At 39.6% G+C, this 24,197-nt stretch overlaps 3 protein-coding genes across 5 annotated transcripts in view; 2 read left to right on the top strand and 1 right to left on the bottom strand.

Moving 5' to 3' along the window:
• Nucleotides 1-380: 380 nt before the first annotated feature.
• Nucleotides 381-7,132, bottom strand: enpp4 (ectonucleotide pyrophosphatase/phosphodiesterase 4). Of its 2 annotated transcripts, XM_026363915.1 has the most exons (9): nucleotides 7,016-7,132; nucleotides 4,567-4,804; nucleotides 4,158-4,451; nucleotides 3,894-3,998; nucleotides 3,569-3,767; nucleotides 2,991-3,164; nucleotides 2,549-2,818; nucleotides 2,216-2,358; nucleotides 381-2,133 (listed from the first exon to the last, which is right to left on the bottom strand). In XM_026363915.1, the coding sequence occupies exons 2-8, from the start codon at nucleotides 4,801-4,803 to the stop codon at nucleotides 2,264-2,266; spliced, it is 1,374 nt and encodes a 457-aa protein (XP_026219700.1). In that variant the 5' UTR covers nucleotide 4,804; nucleotides 7,016-7,132; the 3' UTR covers nucleotides 381-2,133; nucleotides 2,216-2,263. The 2 variants fall into 2 exon arrangements, with proteins under 2 accessions (XP_026219700.1, XP_026219699.1); XM_026363914.1 differs by having other exon boundaries at nucleotides 381-2,358.
• A 1,252-nt stretch (nucleotides 7,133-8,384) lies between these two features.
• clic5a (chloride intracellular channel 5a) lies at nucleotides 8,385-15,268 on the top strand. 2 transcript variants are annotated; one of them, XM_033326318.1, is made up of 6 exons: nucleotides 8,385-8,882; nucleotides 12,083-12,192; nucleotides 13,093-13,218; nucleotides 13,303-13,409; nucleotides 13,576-13,736; nucleotides 13,827-15,268. In XM_033326318.1, the coding sequence occupies exons 1-6, from the start codon at nucleotides 8,385-8,387 to the stop codon at nucleotides 13,989-13,991; spliced, it is 1,167 nt and encodes a 388-aa protein (XP_033182209.1). In that variant the 3' UTR covers nucleotides 13,992-15,268. The 2 variants fall into 2 exon arrangements, with proteins under 2 accessions (XP_033182209.1, XP_026217274.1); XM_026361489.1 differs by lacking the exon at nucleotides 8,385-8,882 and adding an exon at nucleotides 10,305-10,545.
• A 1,721-nt stretch (nucleotides 15,269-16,989) lies between these two features.
• mgat5 (alpha-1,6-mannosylglycoprotein 6-beta-N-acetylglucosaminyltransferase) overlaps nucleotides 16,990-24,197 on the top strand; it is a 75,077-nt gene continuing 67,869 nt past the window's right edge. The window contains exon 1 of the mRNA XM_026361624.1: nucleotides 16,990-17,154. The gene's annotated coding sequence lies outside the window, so the exon portion shown is untranslated. The remainder of the gene's footprint in view (nucleotides 17,155-24,197) is intronic.

Here is a 24,197-nt window from a genome sequence, read left to right as displayed (position 1 = left end):
TGGCTCTAGGTGGCCAGCGTTAGGAAATGTGTTATTTTTGTTACAATACCTCCTGAAAAATAAAGTATATTTATCAGTAAAGAGACAAAGATTTACAATAATACAGATGACTACATAGAAATTATTACAGATTTTAAAGATGTAAAACATAAATGAAAACATGTACAGCTCATTAGATTTTTTTAACACAATACAGAAATGTATGTGTCGAGTTTGATTTTATATATTTACCATTTTATTACATTGTAATGTTGTGACTGCAATGGAGAAAAAAAAATTATAAAGGAATACAAATTAATTTTTCCAAATGTGTGTCGCTTCTTCTTTCCACCCGCTGGACATACTGGCTTTTGCATTCCTCTTAACAGAAAGACAAAAAGTCATTTTGGATTTAAGTTTATTCATTTTTACAATCTCATTGGACAACAGAAATGTCTTTACAGGCTAAGCTGGAATTGCATAGTAGCTAAATGATTTGTAACCTTCCCAAAACTGAACAATAAAACTGTAATGTTGAGCATAAAACCCAAATATAGTGCAAGTAAACATCTTACATGTAGCTTCTTAACATCACAAGCACATAAATAAGTAGAATGAGACCATTTTGTGCAGACTGGCTGTCTCTGTACTGCATTTTACACTGTGCCACCGGTTTGATTGTCACTAGAGTTGTTTTATGGCACAAAATCAAAATTGTACTATCCAGCACAAAAAAGGAAAAAGGGCACAGTGACTAATAATCACTGAAAGCTTTTCATCCACAGTGAGGAGAAAACGTTCTACCAAAGATGTTGTGGCAGATATGGTCCGAATTTGAAAAGAAAAATATCCACAAATAATAATATTACATCATGTTGACCTTGGTCCTATTTGTTTATGGTCATTATATCAAAGCATCGCAAGGAGTTTTACAGATTGAGGTTTTAAAAAAACGTGATATGCAGAAGAGATGACATGGCAAGCTGTTGGCTGTAGGTTTCCTCGTTTCAACAGCAGGGAGCAGACATGCGAACAGATACATGAACAGTATATACACTTCAGTAGGTATATGGCTGCAGAAGCATGCAAACAGTGCTGCACTGACGGATAAGGCTCATCATATTTTATACATTTACATCTAATGCAGCTATTGTTGACAAATGCATTTCTCCATCTTTCAGATGGAGTTTCTACTGAAGATATTTATCTTTAAAATGGGTCAAAATTACTTTTGTTGTTTAAAAGTATATAGTAAGGAAAAAATGTCTAAATTTGATAATTGCAGTATGATGGTGTATGTTTGACTGACAAACTGAGACAACGGGGTTTGGATCTTCTTCTAATTAGAAGCATTCATTCTTTTTTTGGCTTTGGTATTTTAATAAATAAAACAGATAAATATGAAAACCAGTGAACTTCCTACCTGATGTTAATAATAAATATAATATTGCTTTCATTTTATTATAGAAATGTATTCATAAAAATTTATTTTTTTCAGATGATGATCTCTTTGGAGCATCTGTTGTGCATGTTAGTAACAATTTTTTGGGATCATTTATATAATACTGCACTGTAAGTACAGAATAGACAACACTCACATTTAAGTGTCGATATGCATAGAAATTCCCTTCTTTAAAACACCACTTCATTTGATAGCGAGATGAGTACACACAAAAATGAGAAGAATAAACACCAACATATTCCAAGGTTTTTCTCTTCAAGAATCACAGGATCTCAGTGAAATAAAATATAAATCTTAGACGAGCTACTGGCTCCATCTGCTGACAAAATCAAATGCTACAGATATAAAAAGAAAAATGCACAAAATAATGTGCAGTGGTTCCTGCAGAAAAATATAAAATACAGCTCCCAAATCAAAGTATAACTTTTATCTCCCAGAATAAAATGATAAATCTCAATGTTATTGTTCACCCACCATCTTCATTATTCATCAAAACAAGTTAAATTTTCAAACATCACTGGCATCTCGTCACAGGTTCAGGGTATTTGCAAAAAGGGTTCTGAGTAACAGCAACTTTAACCAGAGTCAGTGACAACAGTAGTATTAAATACAGCTGTTTTTACCTCCACAGCAGGTGTAGTAGGCAGGGACTCTTTAAACAGCTGGTCTTTCTATTTTGTTGGTGTCTGCACCTGAACACACAGTACACCTGTCAGGAGTGAGAGCTAGAGGAAGCAACCTCAATGGGTAAAGTGCAACAAGCCGAGTACCTACTGGAGTATAAACAGTTGATACAGACAAATTCGGGCAACTCTGAGTGGTTTACTCCAACAGGGTATCATCGTCATCATCAATCTGCAACCTCTGGAAGGGTCGAGAGCCCAACGAGTGGCGGTAGCTCAGTAACCTGAATAAAACTGAAAACAAATAAGTCCTGTTAGTAAATTGATCAAAAAGGACACCAGACATACAGAAAATGAAAGGGACTTGTTATTGTTATAGTTATTGTTACCTCACACTATAATTACTTGCTCACTAATTTCCTTTCCAATAAAAATACAGCTATCACACTCAATACAGCAGACAGCTGCACTCATTCTAATTTACCTGTAATTGTAGATAGGACCAGCAGGACGCCCACCACTAGACCAATCACCAGGGGGACATCCCAGCAGGTCTCATCAGCCAGCAGACACCGAGCATGGTTTAGTGTGCCGTTGTTGGGCTGCGGCCGCACCGACAGCAGGTGGCACATGAGTGGGTAAATGTCCACGCTCTGCAAACTGCTGGTTCGATAACCCTGACGGAAGCTAGGCCCCATCGCTGCCAGGAATGGGTGCATGCTGGGTAGGGAGTTGTCGTAGCCGTGATCACCCACTGGGGGAAGGAAGAGACGCGTTATGTACATTTTTCCCCCAGACAAGTCTTCTTCCTGCTTCACTTATAGCTGTTTTTCCTTGTCAAAACCTTTATAATATGCTGATTTGAGGATATGTGGAAGTTTAAATCAAACTTGACTGTTTAATAGAGAAAGAAAAAAGACATGTACGTCTTGGTAGCTTGTTCCCTCGTTGCACTATCGTCCAGCCCTCATCAGCAATCAGTATGATTGGTTGGATGCGCTCGTTGTTCCGGTAGTGCAGCCTATCAGGGATGTCCTTCTTCAAATACGCCGTCATGTGGTTGTGGCACTTACTCAATAACTCGAAGACTTTGTCAGGATCTGCAAAGCACACAAAGGAAAAGATACTTCAGAGAACATGTTTTTAAAAAATGGAGAATGGACACGTTGTACCAATAACTTGACATCCATGAAGAAGTCCGGCTTTATTTGTGTTTTCATAGAGAAAAGTCAAAGCTTCGCTAATTTTTGAATAATAAAAAAGTTCTAATTCATAACACAATATGTTTTGTTTGTCTCTGCATGTTCTATATCCCATGGTTCCTGATATTACATTTTGTCATTTGGCAGATGCTTTACATACACAGCAGTTTGCAAGGCAACGGCAGGGTAAGCTTAAGGACCCCTACTGGAGGCAGGCCACAGCCAGGATATGAACCCTGGTCTCCTGCATGGAGGGCGGGGGGATGTTACCACTACACTATACAGCCGCTTGACCTGGTTACCTTTATTTGGAATGAGAGCTGCGACTGGTGTGAGATCCACCAAGGTATAATTGTCAGGGTGGAGGCAGTCGTCCAGTCGTATGAGGCGCTCTGCTGAGCACTGAGCCATGCCATGGTCACTGGTTATCAGGACATTGACGTGACCCCAGAGACCAGTCCTCTTCAGCTCTGAAATCAACAGGCCGATGTTGTCGTCAACCTGAACATGGGGAAACAGACCATTGGATCAAAGTAGCTTCTAACCAATACATCAGTTTTGTTTCTTATTTGTGAGTGAGTCACTGTCAGCTTCTCTGAGATTTTGAATGTTACCAAATGACTGTACCTCCTTCAATGCTTTCCCCATTGCAGTGGTGTTGTCTGGGCCAAACTTGTGACCAGTGTGGTCTGGTTCCTCCCAATACAGTGCTGCAAACTTCACTCCTGGCTCCTGTAAGATAAGGTGTTTTATAGAGAATGTCAGACAAAAGCTAATAACCCTCTAAGTTTTAGAAAAGCGATAGGAAACAATAATAATCACACAACAGGCAGTGGAAACACGCTGGGTAACATACAGGTTAAAGTAAGCTTACTAAAGTAACTTTTCTACCTTTTCATTTCCCACCATCCACTTTGTCACATTCCCTAGTCGTTGTTGAAACGTCACTTTAGAGTCGTAGGGAAAGAAGTGCGTCGCTGTCTTGTTTCTGATGGTCACATCGGAGCCAGGCCACATCATGGCTGCCGTCTTGTAGCCTAAGTCGAGCGCAGTTATCCAGAGAGGCTGTGCTTGGCTCCACCACATCGGGTCGGTGTCATTGTAGGTGTGGAAATGCTTCTTGCTGATCGGGTCGTACATGCTACTTGCCAGGATCCCATGAGACTCTGCATACAGCCCGGTCACCTGCAGAGGAAATTCTCATTTATTATGTTTTTAAATTGTGTCTTTATATATACTCTGATAAACAACCGACAGGATTCACACAAGCTACAGCACACTACACAAACAGCAGGGTTACCAGGCTGTAGTGGTTGGGAAATGTCTTGGTGATGAACACGTTGGTGAGTTGCTCCACCAGGACCCCTTGGCTGTACAGCAGCTTCAGGTTTGGCATCGGGAACCTCTGCAGGTAGTCTGCTCGGAAACCATCAAACGACACCAGCAGCAGTGGAGGAGCACTTTGCTGAGCCGTGGTGTTTTCTTTGGCCAAAGCTCTGAGGCCACACAGGAAGCCCAAAACTATTTTAAGTAACATTCTGAAAAGAACAAAAAAAAAAAGAACAAAAACATGTTATATTTAACTACATACTTGACGAGTTGCATTGAAAGAAGATGCAGAGTTAGAATCAAGTACCCGTGTGCTAATGTTTAGCAGCTGTAACCATGCTAACGTAAATTAAACACAAATGTTTGCACAGGGACCCCAGGACACAAATCTGATCATGCCAAAGTTACTCTAATTTGTCCTGCGGAAAACATGAATGTCTGCACTAAATCTGACATAATAAAAATAATAATAATAGGAGCTGTGTGTTAACTGTTTCCTAATTTACCTTTTTCCCCCCATATCGTTTTTGTTTATGTTTATGTTTATGTTTTTGGTTTATACTGTGCATGTATAACCTGAGAGCTACAGAAAGTCCAGTACAACTCTGTTAATGAATGTTGTAAACGTTATTATCATAGCTGGATCCAGCTCCTTCTTTTTCAACTTGGTCCACCAGAAGGTTTAATGTTTCTCCTCCATTATGCTAAAAGTCTGTAACTACTGCATACACCCAGGATAAAATATTGTGGCCTCAGTATTTTTTTTACTGTGAGATTACTTTTCTAAGCCTATTAGGTGTCTTTTTACTCAAGGGCATGTTGCATACTGTACAGTATCAGTATCTTACTTTCTACTCACCTACTCATACACACTATAGGTGTTCACATTACCTGCTGTGTTGTGGGAAAGCTAAGATCCCTAACAACACGTCACCACTGTATCGCCTCATAACAAACGCTTCACTGGGTTCTTAAGGTCAAATGATCCTCTAAAGACAAACGCTAATCTTTTTGTCAATGTTTTGGTGCAGAGAAAAATAGGAAAAACTGAAATCTTAGCTGCCAGCTTTGCTCATGTGTTCCTGGCTTTAGAGGAAGTTCCTGCTCAAACCTGTGGTTGTTTCAGTTATTGTGGTTATATGCATGACAAGTTAGAAATTCACTTAAACTCGAAGTGGGGGGTTTTAAAGAGACAGGAGCTAACACAGTCTATTTCAGACAGGGAGAAAACAGGTCAACAGGTAATGTGAAAACAATTATGTTTTATGGACTCCGAGGCAAGTAATCATTTAATAACAGAATCCTAAAATAAAATACTAACTTGAAAACTAGCATTTGTTTCCTTGATTAACAATGACAAATAATAAAACTCAATGTCACATCTCTCTCTCACACACAGTTTTGTCTGTTACCGTGTGTAATTCCCCCAAAATTCTCTTCCTGTTCCACTCACTGCTATCAAAGATCATTTTTCTCTTTACTTTCTGAACTGAGGTGTTAGGCAACGCCAAATGCAAAAACTACAAGCTGTGATTGGGAAGATACATGAAACTGGAGCCAGTCTACAGAAATTACAGCTTGGATATAAAACTGGAATACAGACAATGACTGTCTCCAACTCATCCCCTCTCTCTTTGAAGACTTCAGACTGTAAGATCTGCTTTAGAAGAGTTACTGATATGACTTAATCAAACTGGTATTAACAACCTAAACGGTGCCAAAAGAGGACGAAATAGAATTAATGAAACACCAGTAACATATAAAAATAAATTAGTTATAATTCCTAAGTTTATCCAAACACTCAATGCACACAATGTGGTCTTATTTTGCTCTAAACATATTCTTTCAAACCCATGTTATTGATGTTTCTTATAGAATATGTGTATTATATATTATATATCATATATTATATATCTGTATCTCTCTCACTACTATGAGTCCATCACTGCACAGGAAATCACATGGATTTGACCTCTCAGTAACCATAATTACTACTTTCTTAACTCCAAACCTCTGTGTGATTATGTGACAGGGTAAACAGATTTATGCCCACACAGAAATTCCTCTTCACACACAAAAACATTTTAACACATAAATGTTTGCGAGCATTTTAATAAGAGAGAGATGAAGCTGAATCCATGATGAACAACAGTCTGTCAGTGTAGAGCTCAAACATAAACACAACCAGGAAGTCTGGTTCTGACCGAAACATGCCAACGTAATGTTACAAACAATCATATTAACAATAGAAACAACTATACTGAAGACTAATAGAGAGTGTGTGATATAAAATGAGTAATAATAATACATTGCACTTTAAATATGAGTAGGACAGCTGGTTAGCAGTCTACCCAGGTATTAGCATGCTAATGTCCTAGCCTCCACACTGTGCTAACAGCCTGTTAAAAACGGCAGCTTACCTGTTGACGGGCAGACAGGCAGTTGTCCTTCAAACAGTACGTTTCTGTAGCTTTCACTTTTGTCTATTTTCGCACCAACATCATCAATGGACTTCCTCAGAATTCATAAATGTTATTTTGTCGAGCCGCCTATATTTATTTTTAGAAAGTTCCGTATTTCAAAATAAAGCCGTCTACTAGCGGCCACGTAACACACAATTATATTTCTGCCCACTACAGTATTATTTATTTATAAATAACAATTCAACTGTTAAATTATAGAATACACATCTCGCAATACTCATGACTGTTTTTTGATTTTCAGGTTTTTTAAAACACAATGCTTTAATTTTGAAGGGTAAATCACGTACCTCTGTTCTCGTTGCAGCAGACTTGACGTAACCGTCAACTGACGCCTCCGGAGAACTGACAGCTCAAGCAGCCAATGAGAGTTCAGATCGCGAAGGGGGCGGGGCAGTGTTAGTGATTATTATCATTAAAATAACTCTTGTGTCTTTGTTAAAAGTAAAGAAAACGGTAAATTGTATAGAAGTTACAAATGTCAGCTTCATTTAACATTAGAATAGTCCAACACTGTGCCTCTTGTTTTCAGTGGCATCACCTAAAATACCTTTTTTATTAGTTTATATTAGGTAGATTAGAAGCGCATGACCAACTGCAACACAATGCCTCTCAGCAGAAATTGCAGAATTGCAGTTTCCCAAGCAGGCAAATTGTCCATCACATGCAATTGACTACTGGTGTCATGTCTACTAATACAATGTAAATAACTAAAGGGAGTGGATGTAACAAAGTTATTATGAAGAGGCAGAATCCTCCACATGTTATCAAAAACATATTCCTGAATGCTGCTTTGAATTGATTTTCCTCTTAAATTTTTACCCACAGTCTTTGAACAGACTGGGATGTTCACATTACCTATGGTGAACATCTCACTGTGTAATGGTCATTTTAAGATCCTCATGGACGGGATCAGGATGACATTCTTTCCTGTATATGAGTCACTAACATTTGGAGACGTTCTACAGAGGCAACTACTACTTTATTATTCAATAAACTTGAATAATGAAGTAATTTTCACAGCTCTGCTCATGTGCCAGTGTAACCAATAAAACCAAGATTCACATCTCTGTAAATTGATTTTCACGTTTAACTGAGTAAAACAGGTAAATGAAAACGTTTTGCTTGTAAACTGAAGTAATAGCAACAGTCTTCTCCAGTCGTATTCTCCTTTAAGGACCACTGCTGTCTTTTCTTGGCATTGTCTTTCTACCTTCCCTGTCCAAAGTCCTAGGGTGCTTTTTGATAAGGTAGGCACTGTTGGAATCACAATCACTCTACTGTACTCTTCACGATCTCTTCAACCAGCATGGATCTCTCTGAGGAGACCCCAGAGCTCACCTATGAGAATGAGTCTTCAGGTACCTATGATCTGACCATTGAGGTGCCGTACAGTGAGACCTCAGAGTATGAGAACGTCGGATGGGCCACAAAACAAATACCAGCTCCCCCTTCTTTCCCTCCACCTCATCGTCCCACAGAAGACAGACGAAGCAGCTCATCCTCTTCCTCATCCTCCTCTTCTTCTTCTTCACACGTTGAAGATGAAAACAAAGCGGAAATAGTGGATGCGTGGAACAAGGATGAGCGGAAAGAAGAAGTGAAAATGGAGGTACAGAAGATCACTAAAGATCTGAACTGGGAGAGGAGGTCTCCCGAGCCAGAGATGGACAAAGGGAACTCTTCACGCAGATCCTCTTCTTCATCTTCATCATCATCATCCTCATCAGTCTCTAAGAAGGAGGAGGAACCAAAGGAGAAGCCAAAGTGTGAAAAGGATGAGCCTAAGTTCACAATTTATGTTAAGGTACGAACTAAATGTTTGGGATTTACTCCACTTGATTTGATTTCAGCAGTTGTCACATTGCTCATTTTTGCACAAACTTTATGATGAACACACAAGTGCACACTCTGCATGCTCATACAAACACACATTTCTTGACCTTGTAGGCCTCATAAATCTCAGTTAGAATTGCACAATAGTTCACACAGCTGCACATGGACAAGTGTGAAGGTCAGTGATTATGTGTGGGTGTATGGACTTTGTATCCTATTGTTTGGGCCATTAACATGCCGCTCCATGCTGTTCACACACACATCTATAGATAGATCATCATGTTTATTCATTTCTGTGTCTGTAGGAGCGTGAGTGTGTGTGTTGGAGGGAGTTACTCTGCTTCTAAATATAAGTTCAGTTGAACTGACAAGAATGTTCTGACTCAGTGACGGGTAGTTGGGGATGGTTCCTGTCACATGGCCATATGAATTCCCAAGTGTGTGTGTGTGTGTGTGTGTTTTGCAAAATGTGCTGGAAAATCTATCCATGTTTATCTACAGTAGGCCAGTAAGAACAGCTAATTGTATCTTTACACTAACACTAACTGAATTTATTACATAGTTAGCGATTCTCACATTCAAGTCCACTTTCACTCGAGTATACAGGGATCATAAATCTGGCACTTTGAAACTACAACCTCATAAATGATACCCTAAAACCCACAATACCAGCCCACCAAGCCCAGTAGCTCCAAACTGTTTCACTGTTAACACTGGAACCTAGCTCTCCTACTGTAGCTCATATAACGACAAAGCTTGCTAATTCATCATATATCAAATCAGCACCTACTTCATCTAAATAAGACTGTCAAGTTCTGGGGACTATATTCATTGGAGTAGCATGAACTTACTGCATCCTCACAGTTTGTGGGACCAACTCAAAATAAACTGTATTTCCTGTATACTTGTATTTTTGGATGCATAAAGAGAAAAAGAAAAATATCAAATGTTCTCTTCGTATTCAGCAGCTAAAGGTTACCACACTATATACCTGAGCCGTCAGGAACTCTCTCTACAAAACACCAGTCACATTTGATCCTGGTGAGAAGCTGAAGCCCTCTAAACTCTTTAGAGACGCCGCCTTCGTGAGGAGGCTCAGATGTAGCATGAGCATTCACAGCATGGCACCCATGGGTGCTGAGGAGACAGTGACTGTTGATGACTCAAAGTCACCCGGTTGTGTTGTCAATCAGAGCGGTACACGGTGGGAGGGGCAGGGCACCCTTTCCCTCCTCAATACATCAGTGCTTCCACTGACACCCCCTCCCCATCTCACCCATAGGGGTTATTTTTGCTATCATGTCATGCCCTGTGGCTGAGACTACATGAACAAGTTGAACCCCCTCACACACACTCAAACTTTCACACACACACACACACACACACACTCACTGGCATTCGTCCTCAGCTGACACTCTGACAGAGGTGCTGTGGGACCAAGTGGACTTCACCAAATGGACGTGGAGTAGAATCTGCTGTAAACTGAGACAGCTCACACACACCAGCGAGCTCACAGACAAATACATCTGCACACTAGTGGAAAGAATACACACAAACAAAGTGTGTTTTTCTTCACCATGACGGATATTGCAGCTGAGGAAGACAAGGACCCTGATATTGAGCTATTTGTCAAGGTGCGGCTTTTATAGTGTGTGTGTTTGTTTGTGTGTGTGTGTGTGTGTGTCATAAGATAACATTAGATGAGTTTTCTCTTTCAGCTCTAAATTATGTTTCTCTCCAGATTTCACCATCATGTCCTGTATTCGTCCTATAAACGTTATTTTTGCATGACAAGTAGATTCAAAGCTGCATATGGACACTCTACCATCTGTAAAATATGAACTTTGTGTATTATGTTGGCTCCTTTAAACACGAGCATGCCATGTTGTTGTTGTAACGTGCTGATTTTCCATGTGTTAACCTGACACCCACGTGCGTAGACAATCTCTCCCTTTCTCTCTCCTACTGAATTATTACTGGGGCCGTTTCAATATTGGGAGCAGCAGCTTTAAATGGTTATTAAGATAGTTATAAGACTTGTTGCTTGTTTATAAATATTTAATGAGCATTGACAAATACATTTATCTTGGACCATTTTAATTCAAAGAGACAATTTGTTCAGTTTTTGAAACAAGACATGGGAAAAGTTGTTTTATAATAAGTTAATATGTTTTTCGTAGATGGTTTGATGGAAGTATTGATGTCACACTCGTGTCCCTAAACTATATATAAAGATGCAGCTTACAGCTGGTTAGCTTAGTTTAGCACAAAGACTGAGAACCAGAGGATCCTCATTCTGTGTGACAGTAACGAAATTGGTCAACCAGCACTTCCACAGCTCACAGCATAATGCATCAGAAACTTCCTGGAGTCTCATCGATTGATCTGACGTACAACCCCTTATAAATGTTTCTGCATCAAATGTGTTCATTAGTAAGTGTGTGTCACTTGCTGTTTAACTGCCCTGTACGTAAATGATGCATGAAAGGTAGAAATGTTTAATTCACATTTCCAAACACAACTGCGAGTTAATACAGTGGGTAGCTCTTGTGTAAAGCACCATTGATTGAGCAAAACTGGCTAAAACCTGCAAATCCACATATATGGCTTAAACCATGAAATCTGAGATTTCTCATTTCGCAGGAAGAATCTGAACAATGTTAAAAAGCAGAGAAGACCTGTGTAACTGGGTAAAAAACTGTTTTTTGTCTTCTTTCTTTTTTTTACTGGCAAGTAAATGTCATGCCACTGTCGTACAGTAAGGATTATGATTTCTATAGCTAATACGCACTGCTACAGTATGTAGGAACCAAAAGTCCACACGGGCAGTGAAGCGACTAATGGAAGCAGTGTGGATTATTCATGTTGGACTCGGTGTCTCGTTACAGTGTCCTGTTGCAGCTTTGTGCACGCACACACACACACACACACAAATGCATTTGATCATCTGCCAAATACATATTTGTATACGCACACACAGACACAAACAAATCACCAAATGCCTCAAAAACACAACTAAGCTAAAAAAGTGAGTCTTCTTGTGTAATAAAAAACGTGTGTTTCTAAATAAAATATCTCGACATACAAAGACTGAAAAACACACTGGTTATGTTTTGTTCTCAACTCCTTTTCAGTAGTGGCAGCCTTCACCTTTTTCATCTGTCTTTACAGGCTGGAAGTGATGGGGAGAGTATTGGTAACTGTCCATTCTCTCAGCGCCTCTTCATGATCCTCTGGCTGAAAGGAGTTGTCTTTAATGTCACCACTGTTGACCTCAAGAGGTGATAATCATCATCAAATTCTTAATAATGTTTAGCCAAAATTCCAGTTTTAATCTGTATCTGGGTTAGAAGTAAAACAGATGTTGTGTAGGTCTGAAGTTTGTTAATTTGGCTAAGACTATATAAGTTAAGTTATACACCCCACGCTTTTAAAAGACAAAAGGAAGAGGCACCCAACTCCTTCCTCATTTTATAGTTTCACCCTCAGTGATGTCATGCAGTCAGACCAAGTTTTGGGGCAGGGGCCAGTGGTTTGTTTTAAGTTGTATGGCTATAAAATGGAAATGCTGTAATCTAATCGGGTAAATGAGATCTTGGTTGTGCAAAATGTTTACTGATAGCTGTTTGTAGAGTTTAGCTAAGTGACTATGAGTCATTGTCTCCAGTTGAGCCAAGTTAAGGCTTTTTTTTAATATACATTTTATTTTTATTTATGTAGCCTATGTGTTTTAGTCATGACCAAACAAGGCTTTGTGTGAAACACCAAAATGTTCTTCACTCAAAACCTCATTTAACAGTGTTTACTAGAGACATCTACTGCTAAAAGTAATGAAGTGCAGCCAGATCATAAACAATGTGCTATTGCTACAGCATAAATACAACTGACATGCTGCAGCACGTTGTGACCCTGCTGCATGCAATAAAATTTCTTACGTCATTAGTTTACAGTAAATGTTTTAAGTAGCTGTAGCTCACCTGTCAAAAAAAAAAAATCCCCTGCATGTAGATTAATACTCTGTAAATATGTGATTGAAGTACAAAAAAGTGAATTAGCACGAGCTGCACTGAATGAATAGACAAAGATCATTTTATTTATTTATTGAGAGCTGTAATTTTATTTTAATATTAAAATAGCATGAATGAAAATATTCAGTTTTAAAATGATTCTACTCTGATCAGGAAACCAGCTGACCTTCACAACCTGGCTCCAGGAACACACCCACCCTTCCTCACCTTCCAGGGTGAGGTTCTCACAGACGTCAACAAAATAGAGGAGTACCTGGAGGAGATGCTGGCTCCACCAAAGTATGTCACACGAAAACACACACGAAGAGATTAGGAAATAACGCAAGCAACATCCTGAGATTATGTGAACCTCCTGTCCCTCAGGTATCCCAAACTTGCAGCGAGGAACCGTGAATCCAACACAGCAGGAAACGACATATTTGCCAAGTTCTCAGCTTATGTTAAAAACACAAGACCAGATCAGAATCGAGGTGAGTACTGTGTGCAAAACTAGTTAATATGTTTGAATATCAGTGAACACATTTTCTTTACCAATGTTTTATAGAGAGTGGGCAAATTTCATTTCAGCCACTGAAGTCCCAACAGAATCACTATATCATCAACTTTGAGGACTTCTCTGTTCTCTACATGTTTCAGCATTAGAGAAGACTCTAAACAAGGCCCTGGCTAAGCTGGATCAGTATCTGACGAGTCCGCTACCTGATGAGGTTGATGGAGAATCCACCCGCAAATACCTGGATGGTGATGAACTGACACTGGCTGACTGTAACCTCCTGCCCAAACTTCACGTGGTCAAGGTAACATGTTTAGGACTCGAGTGGGCCGGTTCATCTGAGCTTTTAAAATCGGTCTTCAGAGTGGTGTAACCATAATTTACTTTTTGGCAGGTGGTTGCAAAGAAGTACAGAAACTATGACATCCCATCTGAATTCAAAGGGGTGTGGCGGTATCTTGGCAATGCCTACAGCCGAGATGAGTTCACTAACACATGTGCAGCTGATGTGGAAATCGAGCTGGCCTATAGGGACGTAGCCAAGAGGCTGGGAAAATGAATGCATCACAACCACAGTCTCTACTGTGCCTTCCTCTCTACTTTTGTACCTTGTTCACACCTCTTCTTTACGCAGGATGCATCACTTTTAACACTGATGTGCTGAAATATGCTCCGATGTAGAAGTATGGTCTAGACCTCAAAGAAGAAATGGTAAACACGATTAATCTGATTTGAAAGTTTAGCAATCCGAACTAGACACACACACATTTCACACATGGAAATGCTGTGCACAAGGTGGAGTCTCTTCAAAAAGGAAAAACAGAGCATGTGTAAAAAAAATAAATAAAGATGCAGACTTAGCCAGCGATTGAAATTGTTTTTGTATTATTTACCAATCTATAATCATTTCATGTTACATCTTTCTTTCACAGATGTAATATGAATAACAGAACATTGAAAGCAGGGTTTGATTATTTAATGAGACCTCCTTCTTCTGTGGATCATGTTGCTATTGAATTGCAGGGTGGAATTAATAGAAGAGAAAGTGTTCCTGGAAACTACAGTTAAGAATGTGTTTCAGCCAAAGTCATTTGTCTTTTTGTCTTTACTGGGGCAGTGTCAGCTTTGCAGACTTCAGAGATGTGGTGTCTCCTTCCCTTTCTTAATGAGGCAATGATCGTTTTGTTTGACCAGTTTAATGTTGGATGAAGATAGATTGCCCTTGGAAGTTACTAATCTCTTATTTAAAATACAATTTCCTGGCTTTTATAGTCTAACACCACAGTTTACAGCCCATTCGTGTCTGTCTAATTCTCTCAGGTCACAGTCTCACAGTGTTTTTCAGATTAGAACCACTTATTTAAATCTGATGAGCAATGAATCTATCATGCGGTGACAGATTGCACCTAAACAAAGCAAGTTAACCCCAGCTATTGTGTTCTCATGTTATTTAGTGAAAGCTGACGGTAATAAATCAAATTTTCATACTCAAGCTCTCCTGTGCCCTCAGCTCTATATGTCTGTGCTGTAAATTATAAATATTCAAATATAATAGAAATGTGAATTATTAATGTCCCATGGAGCTGTGTGATAATAGAAACCTAATATGTCTGTAAATGATTATAACACCACTATATTCATATTCTTTCTGACAATTAGAACCATGAGCCCATTGTGTATATGTTGCTTATTTGAATAATAAATCTATTTTTTTCAGAGACTGAGTTTGTGTATTTTCCACTCGTTGGTTGATTTATTGGTATACTCATGCAAAAACATAAGAAAGTATACTCAGTGTGTCTGTCCCAGCAAACATTACTGTGTTATGCTGCATTAATTGGAAAGTAAAAGTAAAGCTTTGTCACTGATTTGTAAATGGAAATACATGCAAACTCATCCTAGGTGTGTCATGCTATGTTGTAAGTCACTGTTTTCTTAACTGAATCTTGAAACCATGTTGACCATGCTGCTGATAAATATAAAATCGTATCAGCATGATAACTACTGTAAATAACCTGTAACCATTTGTTAATCCTTCGTGATCAATAAATAGGGAAAGAACAAGTGCATCAAATCTAAGAATGAACAAACATTTGTATAAAAACATTGCTGTGTACACACTTTCTCTGCACCATTTGTTTAAAGTGTTTGTTTCTCGCTCAGCAGTTCCTCTCTCTCCTTTTCTGCCTTTTTCTTGCCCTCACCTGTCTTTTCTGTTATGTATGATAAGACAGTTGTATTTTCACCTCTGCTCCTTTGTCATTTTACTGTTCTGACGTAATGTCTAATCTTATCTGAGACGGACAATTCATGAGAAGCAGAAAAGTATTGATGGTAGATTGGTAGTAAATTTGTGGAGCAATATCATCCCTGTGAAGTCTATGCCGCCTGTAACATCTCTCTGCCAGTAGGTGGAAGTAAACACAAAGCTTTAGTAGGTCTGCCACACAGCAGGAGCAGGTACTGTAGTTGGGGATCATCTTGCTTTATGATTCTCTTACTGTTTAACTTCATTGATGTGGCAAGTATCACTTAACATCATGTCATCATGACCCACATTCACAACCTGCATGTAAGAGGAGCATATTTCATTGACCTGACATATGTATATATTTATTATGTCTTTTTTAAATATAATTCTTTTAAGCATGTTTTTGAAAGGTGCTATAAAATTGTGCCATTGACCTTATAATACATAAATATAGCAATTTTAATAATACATTTTGATCCTTTTTTGGGAATCAAGCTGCAACATCAAGCTACTCATTGCTCTGCTATGCTCAGCTCTGCCCAGCCCTTCAGTTATGACATACATTAAATAAGAATGCTGCAAACCCTGTTGAGCGGTTTTTGAGTATGTAAAAGGATTACATAGTAAAGCTGTCTTTTTTTTCTTCTGTCTTTCTCTTTGCATCACTAATGGATATTCACTGCACATGTCAGCTCATCTTGGTACAATTTACTATGAAAGCCCTAATTTTAATAGACACAAATAAGACCGTAAAGGAATAAACTGAAGTCAAGCTTTTAATGTACAGTACAGTAATATGACAGCTTTGATTCACCACTTCACATGTGAATGTGAAATAAATTAATAATTAAGTAGAATTCTCAAACTAAAACTTAAGAGATATTGTTATTATAAAACAAGGGAACGTCTTGCTTATCATAAATTCACCCTTGGTTTCTCTATAAATTCAGCCCTTTAACACAAACACATTGGCTTTTCACATTGATTTCTAGAACATAAATCTTTACGACTGCAACAACTCTCTCTTACTTGAAATATGTTTTTATTATGTTAACTTCACTTAACTCTGCTGTAATCCAAGCACCAAACACCTTGAGGCGTCATGTGATGTAACCTAATATACAATAACATTGTTGATTGTCGCAGCTCTTTTGTTTAAAATGGCTTTTTTTCTGCAGATGATGCTCATTTAAACCATATTTATGAACAGTATTTTTACAGTATTCGTGCAGCTTTACCTTTTAGTGCTCGGCTTTCCGTTTTACGTTTTTGTCGCGGGGTGTTAACACGCAGACGCTCCCTTGGACGCCTCAGTAAGTGGGCAGAGCAAACACACACACGGAGGCTCGTTAGCTGGGATCTCCTGATCCAGTGTGTTCAGCACTACGACGCCTCGTTCCCCTGGATTTTTAAGGCTTATTACCACCTTCACAGCACCACCGGGGGCTACCGACAGACACCCCGGACAAAGGTGAGCCTCACTCAGCCACAGGAGCCGCTCCGGGGGCTCCGTCGTTGAGGAAACGCTGCGCGAAGGAGGCGCAGCGTTTAGCCGTGTGTTTGGTTCCGGAGTGGGCGACTTGGAACTGCGGTGGTGCGTGTGTTGTTGTGAAATGTGTGGTGGACGACTGAAGCAGCTCTCAAACCCCCGAAACACAGGCTAATGTAGGGGGAAAACTGCGATAGCCGCATAGAGGGGACCGGGTGAGAGAGGTTAGCTAACAGCGCTAGCTGATTTTACAGCCAGTTAGAGCCGTTAATCGCCGCAGCGAGCAGGGAGCCCATTGTTATCACCCGGCAGCTTTCGCTAGCTTCAAAAAAACAACATATGTGACATCTTAATGTTAATGTTAATGCAGACACCGAGGGGGTGGACCAGAATAACATCATAGTCTCCGGAACAGGTTGCTCAAGAGCAGCGTCCAACTCAAAGTCAAAGCCGGCGTCTCTGGCTCCAGGTGCCCGTCACAGCGGCTGTCTGCAGGTGCTGCTCGCTGCTTTGAGACGCTGTTTGTCCGCTGTGCACCAAGGAGAAGGCGGCTTCACACCAACAGTGACGACCGTCTTCTTCCTGCTCGGCAGTGCTGCTGCACATACGTGTGTTTTTAGAGCATTATTAACAGACCCAGCGTGGTAAAACAGTAACCAGGCGTTTCATCTAATTGTACACAAGCTGTAGAGGCTTATTAAGGTGTGTGTGTGTGTGTGTGTGCGTGTGTGTGTGTGTGTGTGTGTGTGTGTGTGTTTTCTTGCAGCTTGCAGGGATGATGTTGCGTTTTAGTGACACAGGCTCTGACAGTTAATCATGTTAATTAATGTTAATTCATGCCCTGTAGTCCCACAGTGTCTTCTCTAGAAGTGTTTATCAGGAAAAAGGGACAGAACCTGTTTGTTTTTTTTTGCCAGCATAACACCATCACTCATTTATGATGACTAGGGGGAACATCATTTACTGACTACTTCATACTTGAAGCCGTTTGTTTATCAGCAAAACTGTGCACACCTAAAATAAGTGAAAGAAGTCGATAACATGGACATGGAGAGAATTGGAAGCCAGATTTTCTGCTTTCGTGTGTATCATGTCACTCCGTGTCATTGCACAAGCACTTAGCTCACCAGTGCAGTCCAGTAATTTTCAGTTTGCACCATGAGTAGCCAACTGGAATCATGTTACATCATACTGATTAGATTATATGGGATGTATCTTATGTCATTATCATGCATGTTGCAAATGTGGTTGCATGTACTTTTGAGAGGGACCTCGTAAAATCATGCCTGTTATTAGGCTTTCTAATATTCCTCTAGTGGGATATTAATGTGTTTATCCTATTCAATGTGACCCAGCAGAAATGTCCCTTGTCCATGCATATGACCCTCGACTGTAGGCTGTGAGCTCATGCTGAGTGTACTGACCATCCAGAGGTGAGCCACTGACTGCCTCTGGCTTTATAAAGAGCTCTTTCAGCTGCCTTTTTGCCGTAGCCCTTGGGATTATAAATCCTGAGGAAAAGGAGCTTTGCTTCAGTGGCATGCTTCACTGGCAAGAAATCATTGAAGGGGGTGTGTGTGTGTGTGTGTGTGTGTTGAAGGCGTAGCAATAGTGAGCTTGGTTGGGGAGCCAGCAAAGGCAGTGGAGGGATGAGAACAGAGGAATTGAAGATGGAGGGATGGTGGAGAACTGGGCTGCGGTGATGGATGCCATGCAAGGAAATGGAACACTTGGCCTTTCTGTGATTAAAGGGCTCCTATTCTCTCAACATAAACACACACCCTCACACACACCTGTCTTTTCTTATTTGTGAAGTCGAGATGGTTACTGCTTGCCCAGCCAAGCATTTCTTCAGTCAGCGATCCCTGTATTTGATTTCCAAGGATCGGTAGAAAGTATAAAAGGTCAGAGAGAGGTATAAAAACACCTCTGATGCTCCATTTCAGCCAGGCACTTCTCTCTGCCATTTCTCAACACACATTCTTTTATTTACACTGAGTCTGCTGTCTGGACCTCTGCAGTTCCAAAGGACTCGTTTAGATGACAAATCAGGAGGAAAAGTCACAAAAAGTTTTTTTATGGCTACCTTGGTCCAAGGAATCCAGTTACATGTTAACATAAACTGCCAGTGTCAGTACATAGTTCATGTTTGGCAACTGTGTTTACAGATTGAGATAAATTTTCATCCTGTAATGTGGCTAGAGTTTGTGTTGTTGCATTTTATCTCACCAGGAATAGAAAGCAGGGATATGTTGCCACTCCTGACATCTTTAAAGGGTTGTAGAGGATTTGGGCTTGTATAAAGTGCAAAGACCAGCATTAGGATTAGTGTTGTTATGGAAAGTGTTATGAGTAAGGCCTGTAGTGCAGAGTTTGGGATTTAATGTAGTCAGTCTAGAGCCTCTCAGACACGGTGATATCGGTGGACATTTACTAACTATACATCTGATAGCATAACAGTTCACTGTCCTTAAATGCTGCAGTTAATTCATAGAGTCTGTGAGTCTTCGAGTCTTTGCATCTTTCTATTACGTTTGTGTTATAAAGGGGACAGCTTGTAGTAACATAACCAAAATGTGGTGATTACAGAATAAACAGGCACAGCATCTTATGTACTCTTTTGTTTGCAATGTGCAGGACATGTTTATGGTGGTCTTTTTTTACTTTTTCACCTTATAAGGTTTCTAACATTTGTCTGTTCCAACTTCCCTAACAGCAACATAAGACAAAACAAACATGTGCATCACAGGATTTACGTTATCATTGAGTTATGTTTATTGGGGACCATAGACAAAGGCCAGTTTCCTTTAGAGAACAGAGACTAAAGGTAGGAAGTAGCAGTTCCTGTCACTGTTGATCTCTAGCCACAATTGTCTCCAAAATTATTACTTCTGTTTTTGTAGTGTCTAGAATCCCTTTTAAGCATGCAAAACCTCCAGTCCCATTTCATTATTTTTCTTTTGACTATATGCTATGTTTTCTGTAACTGGAGATGAAGTTATATCATGTCTCCAAATTCTCAGCACAGCAAGAGCTTAAGATTTTAGAAAGAAGAAGAAGATAAAGATACTGGAGGCACATTTTGGGTCACCTCCTTCTTCCTTTTCCATTAAATGTTCTGAAAATGCTGAGGCGATTCCTTTTGTGAGGACAGTCAGGAGTGTGGAGGAAACGCTAGACTTAGCAGGCGCTCTGGGAGTCTAACCTGTCCATGAGAGTGATCTTTTCATGATCGGTCTCCAGCGAAGACAGTTGAATGGTTTTAGGCTTCCAGGGTAAAGTTTTACTTCTTGTGTTATCAGTCAGACTAAAACAGTGGAGAGGTAAGGGGTGAAGGAGACGGAGAGAAGTTAAGGTGACACTGTTAGAGCTTTGTCAGCTGACAGACGGCATGTTTATTTTTGTCTCATTAACGATTGTGTGCATGTTTAATGGCAATGCAGGCTCAACTTCCTGTGGTGTGGCGACACGTTTGCTCTGGTCCATCACGTTGACACATTGGATGATTGACTGACTATGAACTCTATCACTGCAGGCTATTTATGTATATGATTATGTAGTGAAATATGTATGCTTGAAGAGCAGTAACGAACAGTGATCTGGGTGCCTCTGAAATTTAAGACAAGAGTCTCAAACTTAGCTGCAGGGAAAGCCTGTGTCAAACCGTCTTGTCATCTGTTGATATCTAGTTACAAGCTGGATTCCAACCAGTAAGGTGGTGAAGCTGCTGGAGGGCCTCATGAATTATTAAGAGTTTAGGTGAAGAAGTCCCTTAAGATGCAGAGTCACACTGGTCTCCAAGGTAGCAGGGCCGTATTATCAGGATCACATCTCCTGGCCTTAATCGATTGACTAAGACCACCTGTAAAGCAGGTTAAAGTTAGCTTCCAAGTAGTCTGGGTTGCACTTTATTTGTCATGCAAAAAGAAAACCAGTCCCAACACAACGTTTTGACAGGAGATGCATGTTTTAGCCTGGATTCAAAGCCAAAGCACTGTTAAATCCATCTTCCAGCCATGAACTGTCAAAGAAGTGATCCTGTAAGTGGATTTGTATAAGCAGTGTCTGTCTATGCAAATAAATTTGTAACTATGGTAACGTGCGTGAAGTGTGGGCATTTTCCCTGATCCTACAGGTGAAACACAGAATTCATGCTCTACAGGTATTTTTATTTTTTAGGTATTTTAATATACTGTAAAGGATGTAGCAACCTGAGTGTCTTTCATTAACATTAACAGACACCTCTTTGTCTTCGTTCTTGGTTGTGACTATATATCACTTCCGTGTCACAGTTGTGACCATTAATGCTGATTTCTTAGTAGCATTGTGACACCGCACACACGTCCACACAAATACCGTCAGGTCTTAGTTTGTTTGTGGTTTTAAAAAAGTCAGTGTGAACATGAAGTAGGGCTTATATAATTATTTTTTTCTCCAAACCAAACAACCAGGCTACCGGCGCTAACGTGACTCTACCAGCTCCATAGCACATAAAGTCCAATTGAACCCATGTGTGAATCCAGCAAGTAACTTTCTGGACAATTCACAATTTTCTTTCAGTCAATCTGTTCGACACAATACCAGAAAGTATGAGAAAAATTTACCATGCTCTCTGGTGTTGTATTACACTTTTCTACCACATGAAACCCGAGTTCTATATGTAAAACATCTTTTCCTATTGTTACTGGCTCTGCTTCAATGTTGTATAAACAAAACAGCGGGATATACATGGTGTACGTTTTGTGTCTCTTTGTGCCTCCATGCTCTACCCAAGGAACACGCCTCTGAAACCAAACGGACCATTCCCCCAAGTTAGAACGCGCCTGACGTGGCTAATCTCCTGTCCACTCACAATTACACAAAGTGAAGCCAACATAACAGTCTGAATTATTGATTCAGCCGTTCTGTTTGCAGTATACCTATTGATGCACATACAATTGGATTAATGTGAGGCCAAAGAAAACTTAAAAATGTTATGATTGTTAGGCAGGTTCTGAACTTGAGAAGCCTATATTTTTCTCTGATTGCTAAGTGAGTTTATGGACTTCATTTGTGATTGACTTCAGACTTGTAATGAACTATCATTAGAACAAGTACAACTTATCGTGTGAGCAAAGGCTAATTCATGCTTTCCGTGTATTTGCAAGTGACAGGGGGCGTAAAGCATGAACAGACCTTCAGACTGAAGTTACCTGAGAATTTCAGTTCTGTCGAATACTATTTATATTCAGGGGAAAAATAGATACCTTTTCAGGGTTGATCTATAATTGATGGCTGAGGCGACATCTAGAGCATATTTCACTAGTTTCTGTGGTTATGCAACTAGCTCTTAGTGTATGTTATTTTAGTTCAGGAGAATAGTTTCTCTTTTCAACCTTGTGCAGTGCACTGGAATTAATGTAGACTTCCCTACTCCTGCTTCACCTATATGGAATATGCCCTAAACTACACTACAAAGGAAGATTTCTTTCAGCTCAAATCAAAGGTTGAAGGAAATGGAGTCTTTACCTCAACCAGCCATCTGGCCTGGTCTTAACAAATCAGTATATGACAGACTAAGGGCAAAGGTTGAGCGATTAGGACTCAGCCAGAAGGATATTAAAGTCTGAGATGATTATTTTGACAATGATGCAATATCATTGTTTACTAATCCGTGAAAATTTTACCATAAATCGTTACATCTGTAGGGAAAATAAAGTAGGGACTCGTGATTGTTGCAAGATGACAAGAGATAGGTGTCCGTAAGTCTGAACAGGTTTTCTAACAGCTGAAAACTGGAAGAGCCGGCTCTACTTTGAGATGTAAATCAGTCAGGTTTAGTCAGGTGTTGTTTTACAACTTCATTCAAATTTATAAAACAAAGTTTCAGCCAAATGTTTCTTTTAAGTATTCACATATTTGGTTTTGGTTTTCTTTAAAACTAATAATTTAATTTCAATTGCACTATAAAATTAAGAAATGCATCTCAACAATGTCCCTCTCAGTCACTGCAGTGAACGTTATGCCGTTGTGGTTGTTAAAAGGAAGCCAGAATACTGAATATTTGAGCTCTATGGGTGTCTTTAAAGTGATCGATGACCAGATGAGCGCTAAGTAGCATTAATAAAAATGGAGCAGTATTTTAAAAGACACCACAGCAGTCCACTACACACTTACGTGGTGGAAACAAAACAGCGACTGCTACTTTAAACTGAGGCTTCCTTTTCATACCAAACACTGATACCACCACCTTTTTTTAAAAAAGCTGCTACATCATGACCAAGAAGACAGAAGTTTGCTTATACTTAAGAATGTGCACAAATTAATTTTTGTTGCAGACAATATGCAGAGTGTAGAGGGTAAAATTAAGGCTTAATGAGCTTGCAATATGATTAAGATTTGTTTTATTAGAAGGAGAATTTATTAGAATTCATGTGATGCTGTTATAACTGTGCCAACTATGCTCCCAAACTTGTTTTATTTATTTATAGATCGGTTTCTTTTGTATAAAGATATGAATTTTTATTCCATCTGATTATTGAAATGTGCATGCAGCTATCATAGCTATGTAATTCCTACCCCGTTTTATTTATTACAGCTTGTTTCATTCTGTATAAGACCATGAACCTTAATTTACTTCTTTGCCACAGCGATTTTTCTCAAATGTGTTTGTTTTGTCAGATGAAATCCGTCTGATTCCTGTGACCGTGCCATCTTTCAAAATACTATTTCCTTGTTACACAATGGAACAGATCGTTCCCCTTTTTCCTCAGTTTTGCACTGTGGTCGATACTATAAACTCAAGAAATGCAGTTTGGAGCTGAAATTTCAGCTCCGTTGTCACAGATTTGGGAGGATGATTTCTCCCAGGATTGAATGATTCTGTTTTGTCTGTCTTCCCTTCCTCTTGAACCTGCATCGTATTGTGTGCTGCTTCTTCCTACATGAACAACATTGACCAGGTTGTTACATTATCATCAAGTTGTGAAGGATACCATATATTCTGCAACCTTAGCTGGGTGTCAACACACAGCATTTCACTGTGA

This window comes from Anabas testudineus, chromosome 2, assembly GCF_900324465.2.
Source record: "Anabas testudineus chromosome 2, fAnaTes1.2, whole genome shotgun sequence".
NCBI lineage: Eukaryota > Metazoa > Chordata > Actinopteri > Anabantiformes > Anabantidae > Anabas > Anabas testudineus.
Note: the sequence above shows the minus strand (reverse complement) of the source record. Positions and strands in the feature narration are given on the sequence as shown.

Coding starts and splice junctions, on each gene's coding strand:
- clic5a (XM_033326318.1), top strand. CDS start 8,385: ATGGATCTCTCTGAGGAGACCCCAGAGCTCACCTATGAGAATGAGTCT. Junction 13,410..13,575: donor AAGACCAGATCAGAATCGAG/GTGAGTACTGTG, acceptor TACATGTTTCAG/CATTAGAGAAGACTCTAAAC. Junction 13,737..13,826: donor CCAAACTTCACGTGGTCAAG/GTAACATGTTTA, acceptor ACTTTTTGGCAG/GTGGTTGCAAAGAAGTACAG.
- enpp4 (XM_026363914.1), bottom strand. CDS start 4,803: ATGTTACTTAAAATAGTTTTGGGCTTCCTGTGTGGCCTCAGAGCTTTG. Junction 3,999..4,157: donor GGATGGTGGGAAATGAAAAG/GTAGAAAAGTTA, acceptor CTTATCTTACAG/GAGCCAGGAGTGAAGTTTGC. Junction 2,819..2,990: donor AGGGAACAAGCTACCAAGAC/GTACATGTCTTT, acceptor TCCTTCCCCCAG/TGGGTGATCACGGCTACGAC.